Source organism: Carex rostrata, chromosome 30, assembly GCF_964058835.1.
Source record: "Carex rostrata chromosome 30, lpCarRost1.2, whole genome shotgun sequence".
Taxonomy (NCBI): Eukaryota; Viridiplantae; Streptophyta; class Magnoliopsida; order Poales; family Cyperaceae; genus Carex; species Carex rostrata.
Window position 1 is genome coordinate 4,060,794 of NC_135947.1, and position 23,692 is coordinate 4,084,485.

The 23,692-nt window shown below is 32.9% G+C and overlaps 2 protein-coding genes and 1 long non-coding RNA gene across 3 annotated transcripts; 2 read left to right on the forward strand and 1 right to left on the reverse strand.

Annotated features, from left to right (window-relative positions):
* Positions 1-16,332: 16,332 nt before the first annotated feature.
* Positions 16,333-18,424, forward strand: LOC144546968 (F-box protein At2g26160-like). Its single transcript, XM_078295563.1, has 2 exons — positions 16,333-16,420; positions 17,085-18,424. Exon 2 carries the CDS (start codon positions 17,124-17,126, stop codon positions 18,210-18,212), a length of 1,089 nt encoding a protein of 362 aa, XP_078151689.1. The 5' UTR covers positions 16,333-16,420; positions 17,085-17,123; the 3' UTR covers positions 18,213-18,424.
* A 902-nt stretch (positions 18,425-19,326) lies between these two features.
* LOC144547026 (uncharacterized) lies at positions 19,327-20,975 on the forward strand. The gene is made up of 2 exons (XM_078295630.1): positions 19,327-20,076; positions 20,671-20,975. The coding sequence occupies exon 1, from the start codon at positions 19,398-19,400 to the stop codon at positions 20,070-20,072; it is 675 nt and encodes a 224-aa protein (XP_078151756.1). The 5' UTR covers positions 19,327-19,397; the 3' UTR covers positions 20,073-20,076; positions 20,671-20,975.
* Positions 20,670-21,324, reverse strand: LOC144547027 (uncharacterized). The gene is made up of 2 exons (XR_013508957.1): positions 21,280-21,324; positions 20,670-21,185 (listed from the first exon to the last, which is right to left on the reverse strand). It is a non-coding gene; the product is annotated as an uncharacterized LOC144547027 (long non-coding RNA).
* Positions 21,325-23,692: the final 2,368 nt, after the last annotated feature.

Below are 23,692 nucleotides of genomic sequence, written 5' to 3' on the forward strand. Positions count from 1 at the left end.
ATAATCTTTCATATTTATTTCTTTATAGATATAACATAAAAGGTCTTTAAAGCCCACCCCATATGTTAAACAGGAAAGTTATTCCATTTCCCTTTCTCCCCCATTTCTTCTCCACATCTCAACAATTGCTTGAGAGAAAAAGAGCGGCAAGCTCATAAATTATAAGAAAACAGAAAAAAATACTTTTTTTTTCTTTCTTCTTCGTCTCTCCAATCCTTCTACACTCCACTACAATGGTTTCAAAGAGGGGCAAACTCATTTCCAGGAAGGGGCAAAATGAAATTGTATCTGTTTTTTCCATTAAATTACAAAATCCGGCCCCGTGGATCAACACGGGTCCGCCCCTGCTAACTGCCCTCCATATTCAATCGCTTGTGAAATCTCCGGTAAATTTTTTTTAAGGATATGCATGAAACAATCTAGAATACATATAGAATTCTCTCCTAAATATTTAACTTCGCAATTTTTTTTTATCTAAAAATTAGTCGAAGAAAAAAAGAAATAAGAGAAATTAATACAAGTAAACAAGTAAGCCAAATTTTTTTTGAAAATTATAAGCAACTAAAAATCAACATAAAAATTAAAAATTATTATTTTTTGTCATAATCCGCATAAAATTACTAATTATGTTGATTCCAACCGTTTAACATGATTTTCATATGGATATGTGACAAAATTGTATACTTTTTTAGAATTAGTTTGCTGTAATTTTTTAGATGGGTAGAAAACCACTTTTTTTGGATGATCTAAAATTTTCAAATAAAGTGATTTTCTATTTATCTAAGAATAGTAAAAAGAATTACAAAATATAAAATTTTAGTCTTCAAGTACTTTTTTATATAAAGATCATGTTAAATGGTTCAGATCGACTGTTTGAATTTTAAAAACGAAAAATGACATGTGTAATATGCATGTTACATACTATACTCTCAATTTAGAGTGGGAAAAATGGCATGGTATGTGTATCGGCTACGTGGTGTGACTCGCTTGTCTGGTATCGTGATTATCTTTTGAAAATTTGACACGATATGATACGGCACACGAAAGATCCAATTACAGTACGACACGACACATGATCACGCGAGTTACATATAATTAAAATCATTAAATATAAATCAAACAGTGGATCTTGAATAAAGTAACTTAAATTATGAAAAATAATTAAACATAATAAAATATATTAACATATTAAGACCTCACTCTTAAATTTATATTGAGTCGGTACTAAAAATTTTAAGTACTATCTAAATAAACTCAAGTAAGAACACATTAGGGCCGAAGTCTCGCGTTGCTTAGGCCCGTTGAGTTTTTATTATCATGAAAAAAAATTATTTTTTGAACGGAAAATTTTGTGATAGAAAGATTTAGTTAATCTCGAGAAATCAAACATTCCGGCAATCAATAAAAGAAAAAGATGGATCTTGAATTGATATTTCTTGAAAAGTTTATAAATCGTTATACATTAGCCTGTCAGAAATTTAAAACATATGTTTATATGTTTTAATAAAATTTTATATTGGATCTATTTTTCTGCAGACAATCCGATATATCATTGTTAAAAGGAAATGACATATATTTGTAAATATATTATGCTCTAGATCATTCGATTGTACCAAAAAAAACGAACAACATTTCTTTTTATTGTAACATTTTTAAGTAAAATATTAATGCATAATTCAATGTTCTAAATAGCGCGCTATAGCGTTTTTAGACCATAAAAGCTATGGTGTTATCAGCGCTATAGCGGCGCTATTTGAGCATAGCGCTGTTTTTATAACCAGTCTGCTATGACACGATAAACGCTATTTAAACCTTTGATGCATATCATTTTTCCTGTGTATCGAGCCATGGCCTATAGAAAAAAAATTACTTCTTTGGCAGAAGTATAACGTACACAAGGATTATATGCTCTACATTTTCCAACTAAATATGAAAATTAAGTAAAGGAAATAAATAGTATTTATTCTATTATAAGATCAATACATTTACAAGTTAGCTCATGACAAAAGTAACGAACGTTCAAAAATTAATGGTCGTATATTTAAATTTTGGATCTATTTACAATTTTACATATGCATACAACATTAATTGTGACCTGAAAAAAAATGAAGCATCCACTCTAAAATATAGTGTAAAAATTTGTGATATCAATCTGCATAAAAGATACCCTCTGTATGGAAAAAACTCCACTTTATTTAAGTGAATTTATTTAAGACATTTTTGGTTTGTAAGTATTAATTTCATCAATTATATTTTTATAATTACATTGCTGAGACTATAAACTTTCTTGTCATATTACTTTTCTTAGATAAAATTTATATATAATTTTCAAAATCATTAAATGTATACTTTATGATTTTGCTTAGTTTGTAATATTATTAGAAAAATAAAAAAATAGTAACAGCCATTTTCGAGATTTCCTTTTTAAAAGAATTTATCAAGTGCAATTTTAAAAAAAAAAAAAATCTTACAAGCCATTTTTGGTTCAGAATATACAAGTATAAATTTTATCAATCATATTTTTATAATTGCATTGCTGAAAATATGAACTTTATTTTCATATTACTCTTCTTATTTTGTATTTTTATTAGAAAATAAAATATCAATAACAGCCATTTCGAGATTTTATTTTAATAGAAGAGCTTTAAATAAGAACAAATTAAGTGTACATTAAGAGAAAAGGTTTCTCTGAACGCTCAATATAATAACTATTGCTCTCAAAATAGTACTATATATCTATTTTAAATTTTAATATATTATAATTAGTTCATCTATATTTTGAAGGGCAGAATAAAGATTCTTATAATAATTAACTATAAAAGATTACCTGATGGATCTCATTGTTTTCAAGAACATCAACAGAAGGTTACTTGGGCGTTTCCAAGAGTTTCCAGTTATAAGTTTGTAGGAGAGATGATCAAAGCGGATCCCAGTCCGAAGCCATGCTGCAATTGTGTATCTCGGGAGACAATGTGCTCTTTACTAATGTGGATTATACTAGCTCTCATTTTTTTCGGATTAACCGCAGGATTCTATTGCTTGTCTAAACTCCAATCTGATGCGCCAGATACACACATTCGCTTCTCCATTGTATCCGTGTCAGTATCTGAACTCAACCCCAACACCTCGTCATCTCCGGTACGTACTTATGTACTGCAAACATAAGGATGTTTAATGCTTTTTTTTGTTTTCTCTAAAAGATTCTAGTATTCATATTCATCATCTAAATGTCATTGTTGTTGTTATTGTTTGCAAAATAGGAATTTCATATTGTATATCAAGCAAAGAAAGCTTTTCAGAATAGTACGGACATGTGCCTTTACAGTAAATCAACCAACATCTCTTATCATAGTATCAATATTGCAAGTGTAGTCATCGACGAGATCGACTACGACTACGTGCCCCCTTATTGCTACTACAACAGACCCCCTTATTGCTCTGACTACAACTATGAGCCCCCTGCTTGCTACAACATAGAAGACGGGACCGAGTCTGTGATTCCTGTGCCGATGTCCAGTTCTGTACCGAGATACCTACGGAAGCAACTCTGGGAAGAGAGAGAGATTATCGTGTTTGATTTGGAGATGGATTTCATAACTTTCTGGAATTGGAATTGGATTAGCTATCATGTCTGGTGTAACAACGTGGCACTTGGAGCTGTCCATATGCAGATACAATGCAATGCAACCATGATGTAGATTTTACACCTGTAATGAGATATCAGAATAAGTTTTCCTACCAGTTCCTTGTTAGTTAGTTTCTAAAATTAATGTAATTTTTGTTATTTTCAATTAAATTGTTCTCGATTATGGATCGAATATCAGTAGCAATATTAATATAATCTTCAAAGGGCATTGCTGGAAAAACATACAAATATATTTGTATTTGTATTTTATTTTTGCATGTATATGGGTATACATGTAGACTTGCCTGGATCAACAAAGCTTCTATTCTCTGCAAATCATTCTGTTGAAACATATTTGGTCTTATAGAAATAACCAGATCATAAAACATTTCAACATTGAATTATCCAAAAGGAAGAAATTTTCAACCTGGGACGAAGATAGAATTTTCTCATTAAAGGGGAAAGTTTTTTTTTTTTTTAAACACGTTATATTATTTTTAAAATAAAATTTAATACTAAAAATTCAAACCAATATACATATTTAGTAAAAAAAAATAACATGGGAGAAGTTGTCTTCAATTAATTAAAAGTGGGCCGGGCCTATTGTCAGAATTTACATAGATGCAACATTTTGCAGCGGAGCCGGGCCTCCATGGTCCATGGTCCATCCGTTTATATTTTTATGAAAAGGCGGAAATGGAGGTGTCCAATGAATATGAAATGGAGAGGAAAAAGAAAAAGAAAAAGAAGGTAAATGGACGATTCCAATGCAATGTGAAATGGAGGAGGAATGTGTCTCATTAAACATGACAAACATTTTACCATTTTTTCTGTTTAAACCCAGCCCGCTAAGACGCTAAGGTCATGTTTGGTTGTGGACAAAACAGTGGAATATGGACTTTAGATCTCACTTATTCCATCAAATGTGGTTTAATTGAGCCGAATTAAGACGGAATAAGTCGATCTTTAAGCCGGACTAAATTGGTCTAAACTAAATTATCTTTGTAGGTGGTTTAATTTTAATTGAGTATGAGGCCTAACTTTTCATTATTTTTATTATTTTTAATCACTTTTTAAGAAATATAAAATAAACAATTTTTTTTTCATTTGAGTATAAGAAAACTTATAACTTTATCAATTATAGAATTATTTTTTTTTTCAAATGATACAACTTTCTAAACCAACAAAATATGCAATCTAAAAAATAATTAAATAAAATATTTTTTAAATTGTACTAAAAAATAATAATTTTTTGTTCATCAAATAACACATTTTTGACAAATAAATTAGTACACATATAACTTTAATTAAATAAGATTCATTAAATACAATATGCTTCTCTAAGATATAGAATTAATTTATACATAACTCGTTTTCTCGTACAATTTCTTTCAATCAAAATGAAATGGAAAAAAATTTACAAAAAATAGTTTTATTATTGTTATTACAAATTTTGTAGGACAAAATAATTTGTAATATCAAATCATGTCTGAAGCCATCAAATTCTTATCAAACAAGGAATAATTTAAGTCTAGATATAACTTTAGATATCCATCAAACATGAATAATATAGATCGACCTAAGTTAGAATAACCAAGTTAGGCCTCATTAACTTTAGTCCACAACCAAACATGACCTAAGTTCACATACCGAACGCGCATCCTCTACATTAACTCAAAAGAGAACCTTTTGAGTTAATGAATCTCAACTGTTTGATTTTAAATGGAGCTAATTCGGTTCCTACTTATAACTTATAGGGCTCTTTAAAATTAGTACAAATCTAGTCTGCACAAATTTTAAAATAGATCGGATAATTGAAATTCATTATCTCAAAAGATTCAGTTAATGCAGAGGATACGAATTTTCACACGTATGTGCCATACGTTCAACTTAGAGTTTGGCAAAAACCCGGGTCGGGTATACCCGCCCGTACCCGCCGCCCGGGGTACCCGTGCCCGAGCTCGGGTATGGGTCGGGTACGCGGGTACGGACAAAAATCGGACCGGACCCGTTATTTTGGACCAATACCCGACCATACCCTACCCGAGTTTACCCGTACCCGATTAAACCCGTACCCGACTACCCGAGTACCCGTACCCGACTACCCGAGTACCCGTACCTGTATACCCGAGTTACTGTTCATCCATTTCAAAATTCAAAAATTCTGATTCCCCCCCCCCCCCCCCAAACCAACAAAAAAAAACCAAAAAAACCAACAAAAAAACAAAAACAAAAAAACCAGAAAAAAAAAACAGCAAAAAAAAAACCAGCAAAAAAAAAAAAAAAACCCGTACCCGCCCTATCCGTACCCGTACCCGCCTTACCCGTCAAGGGTACACGGGTAAGGGTATAGGACGGGTAGGGTATGGGTTTTGAAAATTATACCCGCTATACCTGTACCCGAATACCCTTGTACCCGAGTATACCCGTACCCGAGACGTACTCGTACCCGAGACGGGTATACCCGGGGTACCCGTACCCGCCCGAGTATAAATACACTAGTTCAACTGAATAGAAAAAAGAGCCATATGTCGCGTTAAACCTTGCAAATGGTCCATCTACTTATTTTTTTTATTTAGAGTTGGTCTACAAACACCATGCACAAATTTCATCTATAGTCTACATGACCCCTTTCCCAATCAAAGGAAAAGACCCTTCCTATGAGGGATACACATACATAAAACAATCTAGAATGCATATAGAATTCTTTCGTAAATATTTAACTTCCAAAATTGTTTTTGTAAAAATTAGTCGATGAGAAAAAGAAATAAGAGAAATTAATACAAGTAACCAAGTAAGCCAAAAAGAAAATTGAACATTAGAAGCAACTAAAAATCAACATAAAATTGAGATTAATTTTTTGTCACAATGCACATAAAATTATGTTTATATCGATAATTCAAACCGTTAAATATGATCTTCATATGAAAATGTGCTTGAAGACAAATTTTAGAATTATTTTACATTTTTTTAGATAGGTAGAAAACCACTACTTTAGACAGTCCAGAATTTTCAAATAAAGTGATATTCTATTTATCTAAAGATAGTAAAACCATATATAAAAAATTATAAAATTTGATATACAAATATATTTTTTATATGAAGATCATGTTAAATGATTCAAATTAACTATTTGAATTTAAAAATAAAGTTTTAATTTAAATAAAATATGAATTCATAGTACGCAATATTGTGTATAATATGCATATTACTATATCATCTCTCATAAATTTATATTGAGTCGGTACTAAAAAATCACGTTGTTTTTGCCTTACTATCTCCATTCTATTATTAAGCACGTTGGGTGTCCGATCCGCCAACGGCTACGATTGAGAGATGAAACTTCGGATTTGATCTCAGCTCTTCAATTACATAATTTGTCTTCTTTTGATTAAATGCATCTCTTTTATGTATAGAAATCTAAATTTAGTTAAAAACATACCCACCACATGTGCTGCCACACGATATGTTACAATTTAAAATGAACAAATTCTGAAATTTAGCTATATATTTATTTGTTTCCTTATTTCTTTATTTCCATATTTTTTCTCTTCATTTGAGAAGACTCCACCTTCCATTTTCTTATTTATTGTTTCCTTACTTCTTTGTTTCTATATGAATCACAATGGAAATCATTTTTTTTTAATTTCCATATTTTTCTTTCTTTGTTTCTATACATATTGGTGTGGGCAATTTAGAATATATTTCCAATATATAATATATCAAGGTGTGTATGTGTGTGTGTGTGTGTGTGTATTCTAAATTGAAACGTGTGTGTGAATATATATTTTTCTTATAATATGTGTGTGTGTGTGTGTGTGTGTATCCTATACATACAAACGATAACACTTTTTATTTATGTTTTTTGATATCATATTATAAGTTGATATTGAATTGTTGTATGATATTTGATATTAGATTCGAATCGAGCTATTATTTGATATCATTGGTACTTAAAAATAAAGAATCATCACATTATCAAATTGTTATCAGAGATCACGATTAAAGTTAATTAAAAATACATAATCATATAAATTTTCTATTAACATGTATTTTAATTTTTAGATAATTATTATTTTCATTGATATATTTATTTTTTATAATATGTCCTCGTTGCAACGCACGGGTATGATACTAGTCTAAATAAACGCAATGCAAGTGAGAACATACTAGGGCCAAAGTCTCGCGTTGCTTCAGCCCGTTGAGTTTGTTGTTTTATTATCATGAAATTGTTTATTGTTTGAATGAAAAATTTTGTTCTAAATTTGGTGATAGAAAGATTTAATTAATCTGGAAATCTAACATTTTGACAAACTTTAACAAAAGAAAAGGATGGATGTTGAATTGATAATTCTTGAAAAGTTTATAAATCGTACGCTATATAATAACATTAGTTTAGCCAGTCAGATATTTAAAACATCTGATTATATATTTTATTAAAATTTTATATAGGACCTATTTTTCTGCAAACAATCTGATATATCGCTGTTAAAGGAAATGACATATATTTGTAAATATATTATGCTCTAGACCATTCGATTGTACCAAAAAAGCGAACAACATTTTTTATTGTAGCATTTTTAAGTAAAATATTAAATATTATGCATATAATTTTTCGTGTGTATCGAGCCTGAATGAAAAAAAAATACTTCTTTGACGGAAGTAACAAAAACAATTATTTGCTCTAAGAAGAGTAATATGAGAAGAAGGTTTTTATTAGAAAATAAAAAACAATAATAGCCATTTCGAGATTTTCTTTTTAAAATAATTTATCAAGATTCCTCATTTTTTTTTTTATAAAAAAAGTTTCTCTAAACACTCAATTTCATAATTATTGCCATCAAAATACCATCCTCCCATTTTTAAATTATTAAATGCGTACTTGCTACTTCGTTTGTAATTTTTATTAGAAAATGAAAAAAGCAATAACAGCTATTTATTTTTTAATAAAATTTAATAACTTCCATTCACATACATAATAACACATAATCAAGTTTAGATTATAATAGAAAAGCTTTAAATAATAATAAATTATATATTAAGAGCTCAGCATTCAATAATATAATTATAATTATTGCTCTCTAAATAGTACCTCCTATTTCAAATATTAATTTATTAATTAATTAATTAGTTCATCTATATTTGGAAGGGCAGAATAAAGATTCTCTTAACTATAAAATATTACCTGATGGATCTTATTATTTTTCAGAACATCAACAGAAGGTTAATTACTTGAGCGTTTCCAAAAGTTTCTAGTTGTAAGTTTGTAGCAGAGATGTTCAAAGAAATCAAGACCGAAGCGGATCCCAGTCCGAAACCATGCTGCAATGAACAGTACTGTCGAGAGATCATGTCCTCTTTACTAGTTTATATTATACTAGCTCTCATATTTTTTGGATTTGGAGCAGGATTACTTGGCTTAGTTCACTGGCTCAAATCTGGTGATCAGCCAGATACACATATTAGCTTCTCCATCGTATCCGTGTCGGCATCTGAACTCAACTCCAACGCCTCGTCATTCCCGGTACTTGCAAAAATAATGATGTTCTTTTTTTTTTCTTTTTTTTTAAAGATTCTGGTATTCATCATCTAAATGTATCATTGTTGTTGTTATTGTTTGCAAAATAGGAATTTCACATTGTCTTTCAAGCACAGAAAGCTTTCGAGAATAGTACGGACATGTGTCTTTACGGTAAATCAACCAACATCTCATATCATGGTATCAATATTGCAAGTGTAGTTGATGAGATCAACTACGACTACGAATATTACTACTACCGCCGCCACCACTACGACTACAACTGTGTGGACCCTTGCTACAACATGGAAGACAGGAGCGAGTTTGTGATTCCTGTACCGCTGTCAAGTTCTGTACCGGGATACCTACGGAAGCAACTCTGGGATGAAAGAGAGACTATCGTGCTCGATTTGGAAATGGATTTCATATCTATCTGGAGTTGGAATAACTATCATGTCTCGTGTAACAACGTGACACTTGGAGCTGTCGATACGCGGATACCATGCAATGCAACCATGAGGTAGATTTTACACCCTGTAATGAGACATCAGGATTTGTTTTCCTACCAGATCCCTTGTTAGTTAATTAGTTTCTAAAATCAATGTAATTTTTGTAATTTCCAATTAATTTGTTCTCAAAATTATGGAATATCAGTAGCAATATGATCTTCCAAGGGCATTGCTGGAAAAGCATACAATTTTTTTTATTTTTTTTATTTTTTTGCTTTTTGCATGTAGATGTGCATGTATATGGGTATACATGTAGACCTTCCTGGATCAACAAAGCTTCTATATATACTCTCCAAATCATTCTGTTGAAACATATATTGGCCTTATAGAAATCGATCTAAATCGAGGTCAAATAAAAGATTCCAGCGAGGACCAGATCATATAACATTTCAACATTGAATTATCCAAAAGGAAAAAAAAAATATTCAACCTGGGAGGAAGCTAGAATTTTCCCATTAAGGGGAAAGTTAATAATAGAAAATTTTATTTTAAACACGTGATATTATTTTTAATTTAAAATTTAATACTAAAAATTCAAACCAATATACACATTTAGTAAAAAAAAAAAAATACGAGAGAAGCTTTCGCTAATTAAAAAGTGGGCTTATTGTTAGAAATAATTACATACTATATAGATGCAAAATTTTGCAGCTGGCCCGGGCCTCCATGGCTCCATGTTCCACCCTTCTCTCGAATTCATGCACCTAAATATTAAGGGGCTGTTCGGCAGGGAGGATTAAGAGGTTGAGGATTAGAACCTTAAGGTCTACTAAGGAGATCATGTTCGGCCATTGAAAGATTAAGATTGAGAAAGGATTAAGAATACAAACTATCTATTTTATCATGTGATAGGAGTCAAAGACCAATATGCCCCTTATTAAAATACTAGTTTGTTATATAATGGATTGATGACGTTTTTCCACTATATTTCATTCACAAATATAAAGACAAATTAATTAAAAAATAAAAGAAAATGAACTTAATTTAAAATGAAGTCTGGTGGTACGAACCTCATCAGAAAATGAGCCAATATGCCTCTTATCGACATGCTATTTTCTCCCGTTTAGAAATGAACAAAAAATAAATAAATTAAACAAAGTTCAAGCTGGTAAAATTGCAATGTGTACGAGGAAATTCAAGCTGGTGTCTGGTGATACAAGGCTCATCGTAGCAAATTCAAGCAGGCTGTTTTTGCCAATCAAAATGAATACGAGGGAAAAGCCTATCGCTCTGGTCTTTCTCCTCCTGTAGCTTGGTAAAATTGCAAGTTCACACCACTCTCACCCTCCACCACCACCCATTACCCCCTCATTGTAGACTCCCTCGCAGTGCTCTTCCTCCTCTGTAGCGAGATCCAATCTCGCTTCAGGCGGACTGATGTACGTCACCGGGTTGAGATAGGTCTACGAAGTAGAGAAAATATAGCCAATCCGGATCTCTAACGACTCCTCTTGGTGCGGAGAGGACAGTACTTACGTCGGTTAATATCAATTTTGATCCGATCTCGCCGGAAGAATTGACAATCTTGGATAGAAATAGAAAGTTGTTTTGTTATTTTTGTCTAGGGCTTCGTGCTGTCATATGGGAGAGAAAGAACAAAAAATAATAAAGAAAAAAAGTTGCTCCTTAAGAAGCTGTACGAACAGGGGTACAATAGTCCAAATAATACTCAAAAGTTGGCCTAAGGAGGCTCTAAAGGAGGAAAAGCGTTAAGGAAGGGGGAGGGATGGATTAACATTTTTGCTAAGGAGGGGTATTTAATCCGACCAAAGGAGGTGGTGTTCGGTTAGTTTTAGATGGATTAAACGCTTAAGGAAGTCTAAGGAGCTCTAAGGAGTGGTTGCCGAACAGGTACTAAAGGTATTTGATTCGTTATATGTTAGCACCTAGGTATCTCATCTCTCGAATTTGATTCGTTATATATTAGCATAAATTTAAATATTAAAGGAATCTTGTACATTTTCAGATTGACCTGGATTAATTCTGATTGGACTGTCAGGTTCAAACTTAAACAGTAAGGTAATGCAGAGAAACGGATTCCCTTCTCTTCGTTTCACATTTCAACATTATACTCGTTTTAGTCATTTTTTTTTATTTATTTTAGCATTTACATATTAAAAACATCTCCGTTACCATATCTTTTAGGAATTATGTTATTAATTTAACTGAAAACTTTACATTCGTAAATTGTTTTATAAATATATTTTTCTATAATTCAATTAGGGTTGGCAACGAGCCGGCTCGGTCCAAGTTAGATCAAGCTTTTGGCTCGCTCGTTTTAGCAATGAGCTAGTGAGTCAACATTCGGATCCGAGCTAAAAAAAGTGGCTCGCTTGATTTGGCAACGAGCGAGCTGAGCCAACTCGTGAGCCAAAAGCCCAAATGTATTAGATAATTTATTATAAAGTCAATTATCATAAATTAAGTTTGTAACTAAATTTATACATACTAAAATACTAAATTTTCAAATTCATACAAAAATAATTCACAAAATAAATTCATGTATACTAAATTTACATAAATCCATACCAATTTACAAATTTATACTTTGACCGAGCTAGCTCGCCAGCTCGTGACCGAGTTAATTTTAGATTGAGTTAGTGATGAGCTGGCTCGTTAACAGCTCGGTTCACTAACGAACGAGTTGTTAGCGAGCAAGGCAAATGCGAATCACCCCTAAATCCAAATATTATAAAATAGAAAAATATTTTTTTTTTTATTTTGCGTTCTACGTGTTCATTAAAATATAAAAATGCAAATTTTTATTTCATATAAAAAATAGTGAAAGTAAAAGCAACATTTGTTTTTATTCTATTTAAAAATTAAAGGATTTTTTGCAGCTCACGTCATTGTCCTGAAACATATTGAATATTAGACTCATTATATCGCAACAGTAAAATTATAATTTCGCAAAAATAAGGTGGGAATTTCATGTATGCCCCTAAAAAACCTCAAGATTATGCACTCCCCCTTTAAAACCTATAATATCGATATTTATCCCTCTAACTTTCAAAACCTCACAAATTTATTTAATTTTTTATTTTTTATTAAAACTCATTTTAAATATATAAATTTCCCATTTTATCATTTATTAAGAAATAAAAATATATAGTTCGTGTGAGAAAAATGTTCAGCCTTCTAATTGATCGGTATCTATGGGTCAATGGTTAATTTCTCTATTTGTGAAACATATATAGTGGCATATACTTGTGTGCACGTCACAAGTAAGAAAATAAATTATTTGCTCCTTTAACCAACCAATTAAAAGACTGAATATTTATATAAAATATGCTATATAGTTTTGCAATATTTTTAGTACAGGGTATATAATAAATTTAAATGAGTTTTAATAGAAAAGACAAATGAGTAAATTTGTAAGTTTTTAAAATTTAGAGAGGTAAATATGATATTATGAAAATTCCAGATATTTGAGGAGCACAAATTAAATCCACCCCCACCTCTCGAAAAAATAAATAGTAGAATTAGTGTGTTTATTAGTGAAACCAATTTAAAGGTAAAATTTAAATTATTGAAATCGATTTATTTATAAATATATATATATATATATATATATGTAAAATTTATAATATTTATATTAATTTAGTAGAAAGTAAAGATGTGAAAAAAGAGAAAGTTAATAATTTAATTTTAATACATTTATTTTTCATTATTTTTTACCATTAGACTATATACTAAATTATTATGAAAATTCATCAATTTTTCATGTAACACATCACTCGTGTGAAGTAGATAATTTTTTTTTTTAAATCATGAACTCGAGGTCAAGCCACCCAATATACTTTAAGTAGATTGGTTTTAATAGTTTGAATTCATCATTTAAACTCAATCTGATATATTTTAGAGTTAAAATTATCGGTCAATGAGGTTAAGAACACCATAGTTATATCGAAGAAAATATATATATTATCTCCAATTAAAAAGCACCCCAAAAAATTACATATTGTATGCGGTCTTTCAAAAAATGAGTGTTCTCTCAAACCAGAGAAACTCATCTTGGTTCAGTATTAAATAAAAAGTGTACGATGCTTTAATTACATATGTTATGAACATAACTCAAGAACTTTGTTTGATGAAACTTTTTTTTTTTTATGGACATAACTCAATATACATATTGAGTAAAAAATAATATTATGGGACAAGTTGTCATTAATTACAAAGTGGGCCAATTGTTAGAATTTTACAAACAAGATGCAAAATTTTGGGGCCTCCATGGTCTTTAGATTTCATAAATTGTTTTATAAATCTACTTTTCTATAATCCAAGTAATATCAAATAGGAAAAGTATTTTTTATTTTGCATTATACGTGTTTATCAAATATGAAAATGTATATTTATATTTCGTATGAACAATGTTGAAAGTAAACCAACATATTTTTGTAATTCTATTTGAAAATGAAAATACATGTCAATTACTAATTTATTCTTAACACTACCGGTTCAATTACCCTTCTGGTTTCAAAATACAATGAAGTATTAAACACGAAATACAATAGTAATAGAGATCAGCTAGGCTGATTTCAACTGCTGATTTGTGGCTACTCCGCTACTGGAAATACAATCCGTTTATCTTAGCACATATCACCATATGAAATTTCATGCGTCCCTGTGTTTGAGTGATTTGATTTTCAAACTTTTCTTTCTTATATCAACATAACTTTTAAGTAGCCCATCTCCCTCTCTCTCTCTATATATACACACACATGTACACACACACATTCAAAATGCTATAAGGGGTGAAGATAATAAGGTGTACGCTGTACAAGCATTTGCGCTGCGTGTACTGATCAACTGGATAATCAGGGTTATCACAATTGGAATTTTTAGTATGCTATAAATATAGGGTTTAAACATTATCTAATAATAGCGTTTAGTCTATTTAAAGCATTTCTACGGCTATTAATAATCTAATTTATAATGCTTTAAAAAATATCTATGGGAGCATATTATCAACATCACATAAAGTTGCCTAATTTTCTCTGAAAAAGCATGGCAGAACCTTGCAGTTACAAGGATTTAATCAACAGTTGGATTGATGAGGCACATAAGCTGGTCACTACTTTATTATGGTGTCTGATAAGAAAAGCTTGTTTTTCTAATCAGGTCAGTATGAAATCTGAGATCCATTTTCATTTTAGTGAAAGAGCGAAGAACTTTAGTTCTCCGGAATTAATTAATACGTCCATTTAGCGAAAGTCCTAGTATGAATTTTAATTTCTTTTGTACTAATTTGATCGTTGTTGTAATTTACATTAGAAAATGTTGGGTGAAATATCTTTGGGATCTAAAACTACACCGTTGCTTAATATCATTCTTTATTGTAATAATATAGGTATTAATATTTGAGTAATGATCTCCAACCTTTACTTAAAAAAACATTAGAAAATGATAGCTGTAGATTACTTGGTGCTGTTGTTGCAATTCCGTCTCCTCTTAACTTAAATGGAATTTCAGTTGTATACTTTTATATGATTAATTTGATATAATTAAGCTTTTGCAATGCACAACAAATGCACGGCAGAATTTAAGTATACCAGAACCTCTTCTATTGTTTGTTTCAAATTAATGAATGAGAAAAATAATATATATAATTATGCCTTTTGACCAGTGTTTTAAAATGCAGATTTATATATGTGGATTTTAAAATACAAATTCACGTGTATATATATATATGAGTAAAGCTAGGATGTGATGTGCTCACCAAGAGGGTTTGGTGAGCACAACTTCAAAAGTATATCGGATCGACTTCAAATGCCGAATCCAAACCGTTGAAATCCTTATACTTCATGAGTGATGCATGTACATGAAATTTTTTGAAAGTTTCAAGTTTATTTTTACAAGGTCAAGCTGTCAAAGAAAGTAACTTTTTATAACTTAATTTATAAGTTGTTTTATATATTCAATTTTTATCATTTCTTTGACCGCTTGACCGTATAGCAAATAAACTCGAAACTTTCAAAATTTTATATGTACATACATTACTCATGAAGTATATGGATTTCAACAGTTTGGATTTTGAGTTTAAAGTCAATCCAATATACTTTTGAAGTTGTGCTCACCATATCCTCTTAGTGAGCACATCACACCCTAGCTTTACTCTCTCTCTATATATATATGTTCATATTCATATATTTAAATTTATTTTCACATAATGACATAACCAACAATAGTTTTTTGACTTTTTTCACATAAATTTTAATTAAAATACAATCAAATTATCAAAACCGCATGGGAGGACTGCATGGCCGCATTTTTAGTCCGCATATGCACTTTTTTTATTTCGCATGACCACATATTCGGACCGCATATGCGGCCGCATGGGCATTCTGAGTACGGCTGCCGACCGCATACGCATATGCGGCCCATGCGGCCGCATTTTAAAACACTGCTTTTGACATGAGCGGCTCCAATGTACAGCAGGGGTAGTATCTTGAAAATCCAAAATCAGTTTACAGATACTGGATTTAATTGGACTCTTGTCACATCTTAGAAAAACAAATGCCCTATCTTGACCCAGCCTAATTATTTAATTTTCAGGCCCAGCACCTTAGCTAATTATTTTTTTTGGCAGCCCAATTAATCAATTAATTCAATTTCCTTCTCTCTGATGCGCGACTTCTGATCCTCTACCTCTTCCTCTCTCAGCTCTCTGATCCAGTGACACAACACAATCCAACGCCTTCTTTAGCAATCCAGACGCGCGGCTCCCCTCCTCTCCTCTCCGCCTCCTTCCCCGCTGGCAATAGCAAGGTGTGTTTTCTTTTAGGATTTATATTTTTCTCCGCCTCCTTCCCCGCAAGCATCCTCAATTTGAGGGTTAATTCACACATCATAATTAATTAAAAAGGAGATATATACTCTATAGTGTTTCCTTGCCCCAATTTTATTTTATTTTCATCGTAGCTTAACCTTCATGCTTAGTATATTAATGTTGCAATCTGAGTTATTTGTGCCAGTTAATTAGATCATGAACTGATTCCTGGAGGAAACTTGCTTGGTTTTAAATCGTGATATACTCAAGTTTTAGCAAAGCATTTCATTTAGTTCAGATTTTGATGAGATGATTAAGGAAGTCTTTTAAATTACAAACATGGCTGTTTCAACTTATGCAATAGAATAATCAGAAATAGTTAGAAAGAAGTTTGATTTTTCTTTTAAAAAACATGACTATTAGTTACTGAATAAAAGGATACTATTTTTGTTATTTTTTTATCATGTTTTATCTAGTCTTTGATTATCTAATGGATTTGAACCTGATTAGCTATTTAAGTCTGATTCAATAATTTAAACCCGATCAATCAGCTATTTAAATCCGATTTGATAATATCTTTCCCTACCCTGATGAAATCATGCATCCACCCCTGCCTTTTGATCACATATCTAATAGTTAATCATCGTTTGGTTTATGCTGCAGGAAGCGGCAGATAAGTTTTGGTCTGAGCTTCCAAATGACATGCTGACAGAAATTATTAGTAGTATAGATTCTCCGAAAGATTATCTACATTGCATTGCTGTTTGTAGAAGATGGCGCTCTATTGCTCAAGCTCCAAAATCCAACCCAAGATGTGACCTTCCATTTTTTCATCCCTTGCCTCTTCCCATGCTCCTGCAACCACGTGGAAAAAATGGCAAATTACACTATTTCTATAGTATTACCAAGAGGAAGGTGAATGAACTCCATGTACCAGAAATTAGTAACAAATGGATATGTGGAAGCTGGAGAGGTTGGTTGGCAACCGTTGATATAAAGGACATGAACCTGATTTACCTCTTGAATCCCATCACAAAAGTGACGATACCCCTGCCACCTTTACCTTTACATGAAGCAATTAATCCGATGTTTAAGTTTTCCTGGCATACTGATAAGATTATTAATGTAACCTCCAAGGAAGTTGCTTATCAGTCTAGCTGCACAACTGTTGCACTTATAACCTGCGGCAGATCACTGCACATTTGTAGGATTGGAGACGACAAATGGAAAAAAATCAATACATCAGTATATCGCATATGTGATGTCATTGAATTCAAAGGACTCTTATATTTTGTCGCTAGCCATGCCGCCCTTTTTGCAATTGAAACAAATCCTATTACAAAGGTTACACTTATTGCAGGATCGCCAAATATGGTGGATGCCAGTCAATACTACCTCGTTGAATCATCTGGAGACCTGTTGTTGATTGCTAGATTTTTAAGTTGTATAGGGGACAAGAAAACAATTGGCTTCACAGTATACAGGTTAGAAGAGGAACCCAAAGGTAAAGTCTGGAAAAAAATAGAGAATCTTCATGATCAAGTGCTCTTCGTTGGTTGCAACAGAACCCTATGCTTGGACTCAAATTTATACCCTGAATGCCACGGGAATTGTATTTACTTTGCCGATGATAGTGGCCTAGTTGATCATACAAGAGTCCCCAGTCCTTTAATAAATGCTCATGATAATGGAGTTTATCACATGAATGATAGAAAAATAGAACCATTTATGGAGGGCATAAATGGTCGACTTCCGTTGCCAACAATTTGGTTTTCTCCTAATCCATGGTAATGCAAACACATATCTTCATATATCGTCAGCCTGGAGCACTATTCCACCCTCTAAGTGATATTTGTTGGTTTCTTAAGTTCATTCCCTTCTTAAATATAGGAATACACTTTACACTTTATCCATAGGTGTCATTTTACATTTTTAGTTAAATAACTAATAAAATGTTGATAATTATATAATTTTCTTATAAATTCTGATTTGTACACTAATAACGCCCTCATTAAAATAGAGTTCTTGCTCAAACATTGAAAGAGTTCTTTGTTTAGTGCTTGATTTGTGGTTGCATCAATTTGCCTCTTATTAGATTGCTATTTGTATCAGTATTCTTTCGGGAGAGGTCAGAGGAGGTTACTAAAAAGTAAAAATCAAAGTAGTTATCATTTGAAAAAAGGGAATTATATAACTACATTGCTTCTTATGAGGTTGCATCAAAATCAGACTAGTGACGAATTGGCAGAGGTCAGAGGAGTTGTTGCCGAACTTTGTTGGTTATCATTTGAAAAAAAAAAAAAGAGAGAGAAAACGGAGTTGCCATATATTTTTGAAAATTTACATTTTTATCCGTGTGTTCCGGTATCTGCACAATTAATTGGTAAGTTTGATACAGTTTGTCATAATTTTTGGTCCGCACAGGTATTACACACGTGCTACCTCTTGACGGTGCACAAATAATAGTTGCATATTGAATAAGGATGGGATATTTTAAAAAAAATGACAACTCGGTATTTATTTATTTTAAATGGTTTAGAAAAATTCGGGAGATTCTGGGATAAAAATCATTTCGAAAAAATATATATTATTACCTGGCTGTATATTAAACCCAATATGCTAAGGATATGTCAGATGGTCAATCATTAAATGATGGGCCATGAAGAGGCCTATTGCTAAATTGGGCTGAGGGATTCTTGGAAGAACAGAATACGCCGAGTCTGAAACCATGAAACAAAAGTATAATCGAGTAAAGGCAAGTCTCATCGATGCCCAAACAAAAGGGCAAACCGTTCGTTTTCGTCGAGATCCGCGCATGAACGAATCTCGATGCGTACGTACAAGCCTAAAAGACACGGGAACTCTCTTTTTCTTCCTCCGTGGCTCCGTGCCCTTTCCCCCCTCCTAACCTCGTCTTGTTTAAAATTCTCGGCCCCCCACCCCCCTCCCTCTCTCCAAGTACGCGCCGCTGGGACAATGCCAATGTCTCCTGAAAAGATCATAATGTTCTCTTTAACTGAATCCGGATCCGATTTAGCTTTCTTCTCCCCTGATCTCGGCCAAAATGAGGAAGAGGTTTGTTCGAAAGAAAAATCGCCGGTAGTCCCGGCCTCTCCCTTTGACGAAAACCCTGAACCTTCTCCAAACCAAGAAGCACATTTTAAAGAAAAGTTGCCAGATGAAGAAAACCATAACCTTTGCGCAAACCAAACCGAAGGATCAGTCGAAAACCCTAACTCTCGCACAAACCTAAAAAAACCAGTCGAAGAACAACTTCAAATGCCTGCAATTTTCTCTGATAATCAGAGCCATGGCACTGAGAAACAGTTTTTCTTTTCTCACGTGGAAGGAGGAGCAGAAAAGGTGATGAGAAAAGAGAAGGTGATCCCTGCTGCCAGTGCTGTGCTGAGGAAGCTTCCGACTTGGGCTTCAAATCAGAGTGCTGAGGATGAGAAAGGTAGGCTTGGGAAATCCAAAAACCAAACAGAGAATAAGGGGACTGATTTCCAGAAAATAATTGGGGCCTATTCTGGGAATCTCGATGAGAAGAAGTATGCTGACATGGATATTTTGGAGGTTGCGGAGATGAAAGGGATTGTGTTTGAAAATCCTTCTTGGTGGCCACCTGAAGGTTTCCCTGATTCTCTCTGATCGGGTAAGTAAAAATCTTGAAATTTCAAATGTGATATTTGTTCTTTCCTTATGGGCAAGTACAAGGAGGCAATTCTTGAGAATTACCTTCTTTCACACAAATAGAAGGAAGAATAGGAGGAACATGGACAACATACCAAATTGAGAATTTAATAGTATAAAAATGACATTCATGGGGAAATAACATCCATGAACTGCAAATAACACCACTACCAGTCTACCATATCAAGAAACCCACAAGGTGCATTGTACAAAACTGACTTGATTTTGCCTCCTTTCTCGGTATGGTCGTTGTAGATGCCTATCAGTCTGATTCATTTCGTAAAAGATGTTTTTAAAACCTTTTTACAATACTGACTTGATTTCGAGCCCCGCTCATGACTTTGCAGCCTCTGTGAAGATTTAAAAAAAAAAAAGTTGAGTTGAGGTTGGTTAGCTAGTGAGATGCTGGCTTAGTATGGGGCAACATAATTAAGTGCATTGGCCAATATCTAGTGAGATGCTGGCTTAGTATGGGGCAACATAATTAAGTGCATTGGCCAATATCTAAATTTCATAAAGCTGTTGTAGCACTAATTGTAAATTTTATTTTGGACAGGGTTCTGCTGGAGCCGCAGCTGGAAGGGCTGAGTATAGTAGAACTGTAGAACATGTAGGTTCCCCGTGATCATCCTTTTGGTTGCTTTCTCGGATTAAAGGCAAGCTATTTGAGAGTTAGATGTATTTTGTATAGGTATTTTGTGTAGGATCTGGGAAAGTACTTGTTGTAGAAGATAGCTAAGTAAAATGTATGCTGGTATGTGATGTACTGGTAGGTTGTGGATCTGTAACAGGTGTAATGCAGAAACCCTTTAACTGGAATATGTATGTTTCACTTGTGCTAAATGAACCAGTTTAACTGGAAACTAATTGGCTCAGTGCAGCTGATTAACATTCTGTTATAGTGTTGGAACCAAAAGGTTTGTTTCTTGGTACGTGAGCAACAAATGAAGCATATGGGGCATGGTAAATGTTCGGTTATAGGATAACCGGGTTAAATTATGATTTCTTATCATCAAATCATTTGGTTTTAATTTCATTCTGATTAAATCAGTTTTTATGGTTACCAGTAACCTGAATTAACCGGGGTAAATTATGATTTCTTATCATCAAATCATTTGGTTTTAATTTAATTCTGATTAAATCAGTTTTTATGGTTACCAGTAACCTGAATTCCTTTCTAGCCAGATCTCCGAGCTTGCCAATCTATGATGTAATGCATTTGTAGTCACTGATCGTTGCAAAGAAGGTGAGATTATTAAAGTTGTTTAATGGATTGGTTATATGTTAAGGATTATGAGGTATTGGGATTTATTGGGCCAGCTTCTTCATTTTTGGAGTTGTAATTAAGTAGCTTCATCCTTGATTCTTTGGAGCCTTATATTTTGGAGTTATTATCATGTCAAAGCAATCTATCCTCGCGAGAGGGGCTGCTGCAATCCATAAATAATTGATAGTTTTTAACTTCAAGATTAAGCAATTAGGAGAAGAAAATTCTTTCTTATCCTCAGTTAAGCAATCCAGCCACTCCGGATTAGATGAGGTCTCTGTGCTCCAGAGAGGGGTAGCTGAGGGGCAGGAATGGGAGGGGGAGGAAACTTTTTAAATTTTACCTGCTCCAGTAGGTCATGTTTGGTTGTGGAGTAAATGGTGAATTGAACCCTCTACACTACTATTAAGGAGTCAAAGAAGAAGTAAATTTGAAGGAGTAAGATGGAGTAATATTTGAGTTAATTCGGAGTAAGTTACTCCACCTCTCTAGGTGTAGTAGCTTACTCCATTTGTGAGTCCTGCGGTTAGTGTAACATCATGTTACAATTTTCTCTCTCTTCATGAACTTACTCCACCAAGTTCTAACCAAACATGATTATTTTAATCTATTTTAGCTTGGAGTAAGCAATTTAATACAGAATAACTTTACTTCACAACCAAACATGACCTAAAAAAGTTTCGAAGGGAAAGGAAGTTTGAACGGGTGAGTATTCCACCTCAGAGACCTGAAATCCTTCACCTCCGATTCGGGGTGTAGCCAAGGGAAAAGCGGACCCACCAGCAAAATTCCCCAATTCTACCCTTTCCCGCCTCCATGCTTTTTCTTTCGTTTTACCTCGCAGAAATAAACATGAATCACCTTTGACACTTTGTCTGATCTCCACCATGGTTCTTTTTCTATCTACATCTCCATCAACAGTGTGGCCAGGTAAGTCCTCGGTTCGATCCCTCCTTTCGCAATTCCAGTCACAACCTTCAGTTTGCGTCTTTGTATTTTGAGGTTTAGAAGGGTAACCATGGAATTCTATTTTGCTATCAAATTTCAGCTTCCTGCGCATGCATCTCTGGTAGTTTCTCTGATTCTTTACTTGGTGGTTTATTATTTTAATTAAATAGAATCCTTAGTCTGGTTTGTTGTACTGTCCCATGTTCTATAGGTAACAACTGTTGAAAGAAATGTCTGAACTAGTTTTAACCAATGGTTTGTTTGATAGAGACAAACATTTCTACCAAAAATGCCCTTGTGGGCTCTCTTTGTTTGATTAGTTGAGACCATATTTCACATTTTAGTTTAATGCAAGATGACTGAGAGAAGCAAATGCAAATGCATATGGATATTTTTATTTTAGCATTTCTGCTTACCCAATTCAAAGTGTTTAGATTGGAGAGTGCTCAGTCACTCAGATCAGTTATGTTATATATAAAATCAATCAAATGCACACTAAAGATAACTAATTTTAACCAATTTTTCATTGCCAAACTCCATTACCCTTATTTATTCTCAGACAATAATACTTTCATTTTATAATTTGGTAACGGTTACCCTTATTCATCCTCGTATAATTTTGTCTTCTTGATTATTCACTGTTGAGTATACTCCGACTGCACCCACCCTCAACTTCACTGGTATCATTTTAGCCTTCTGGTACGGGATGTCCTCTTGTACCAGTGTTGGTACCGATTGTATCAGTGCTGGTTGTGAATGCTGCAAGCTGATTGCAGGTCTTCGAATATGCCTCTTGTAGCAATGTTTGTTCCTGCGCCCGGAATTAACCTCCATCTTCTTTATTCAGTTGCTTGTTCTTGCATCCGGAATTACCCTCCATCTTGTGTATGCTGGTACAGTATTTCCCCTTGTACCAGTACAATGTTAGCCTCCTACATAGATACTGCTATAGGTATCAGTTTATGGCTTTTTATGATTTTATATGGTTGCGCTGGAAAAATTGGTTGTCTTGCAATGGATCTCTTGCTGGGACCATTGCTGTCAAGGTAAATTTTCTCATATTATTTTTTTTTCTTTTCTCACTTGCTGGGACTTGCTGATGTTTTATATTGTGGGGTTATTTTCTGAATTATTTGTTTACTAGAGCAAGAAAGGTACTTGGTAATTCTTTTTTGCTCTATGTTAATTATGTGTTTGCAATTTATCTATGTTGTTGAAAAAAAATAACGGAATGCTTGATGGAATATCATTATTTTTATGTAATATCTATGTTGCAATAATTTATATTTTGATGTAATATATTTTTTTTATTATCTGGTAAAGCCTTTGAATTCGAATAATGTGAACCAGTGAAAAAAGCTGA

What these genes read in the sequence shown, in the direction of transcription:
- LOC144547026 (XM_078295630.1), top strand. Translation starts at nt 19,398, where the DNA reads ATGCCAATGTCTCCTGAAAAGATCATAATGTTCTCTTTAACTGAATCC.
- LOC144546968 (XM_078295563.1), top strand. Translation starts at nt 17,124, where the DNA reads ATGCTGACAGAAATTATTAGTAGTATAGATTCTCCGAAAGATTATCTA.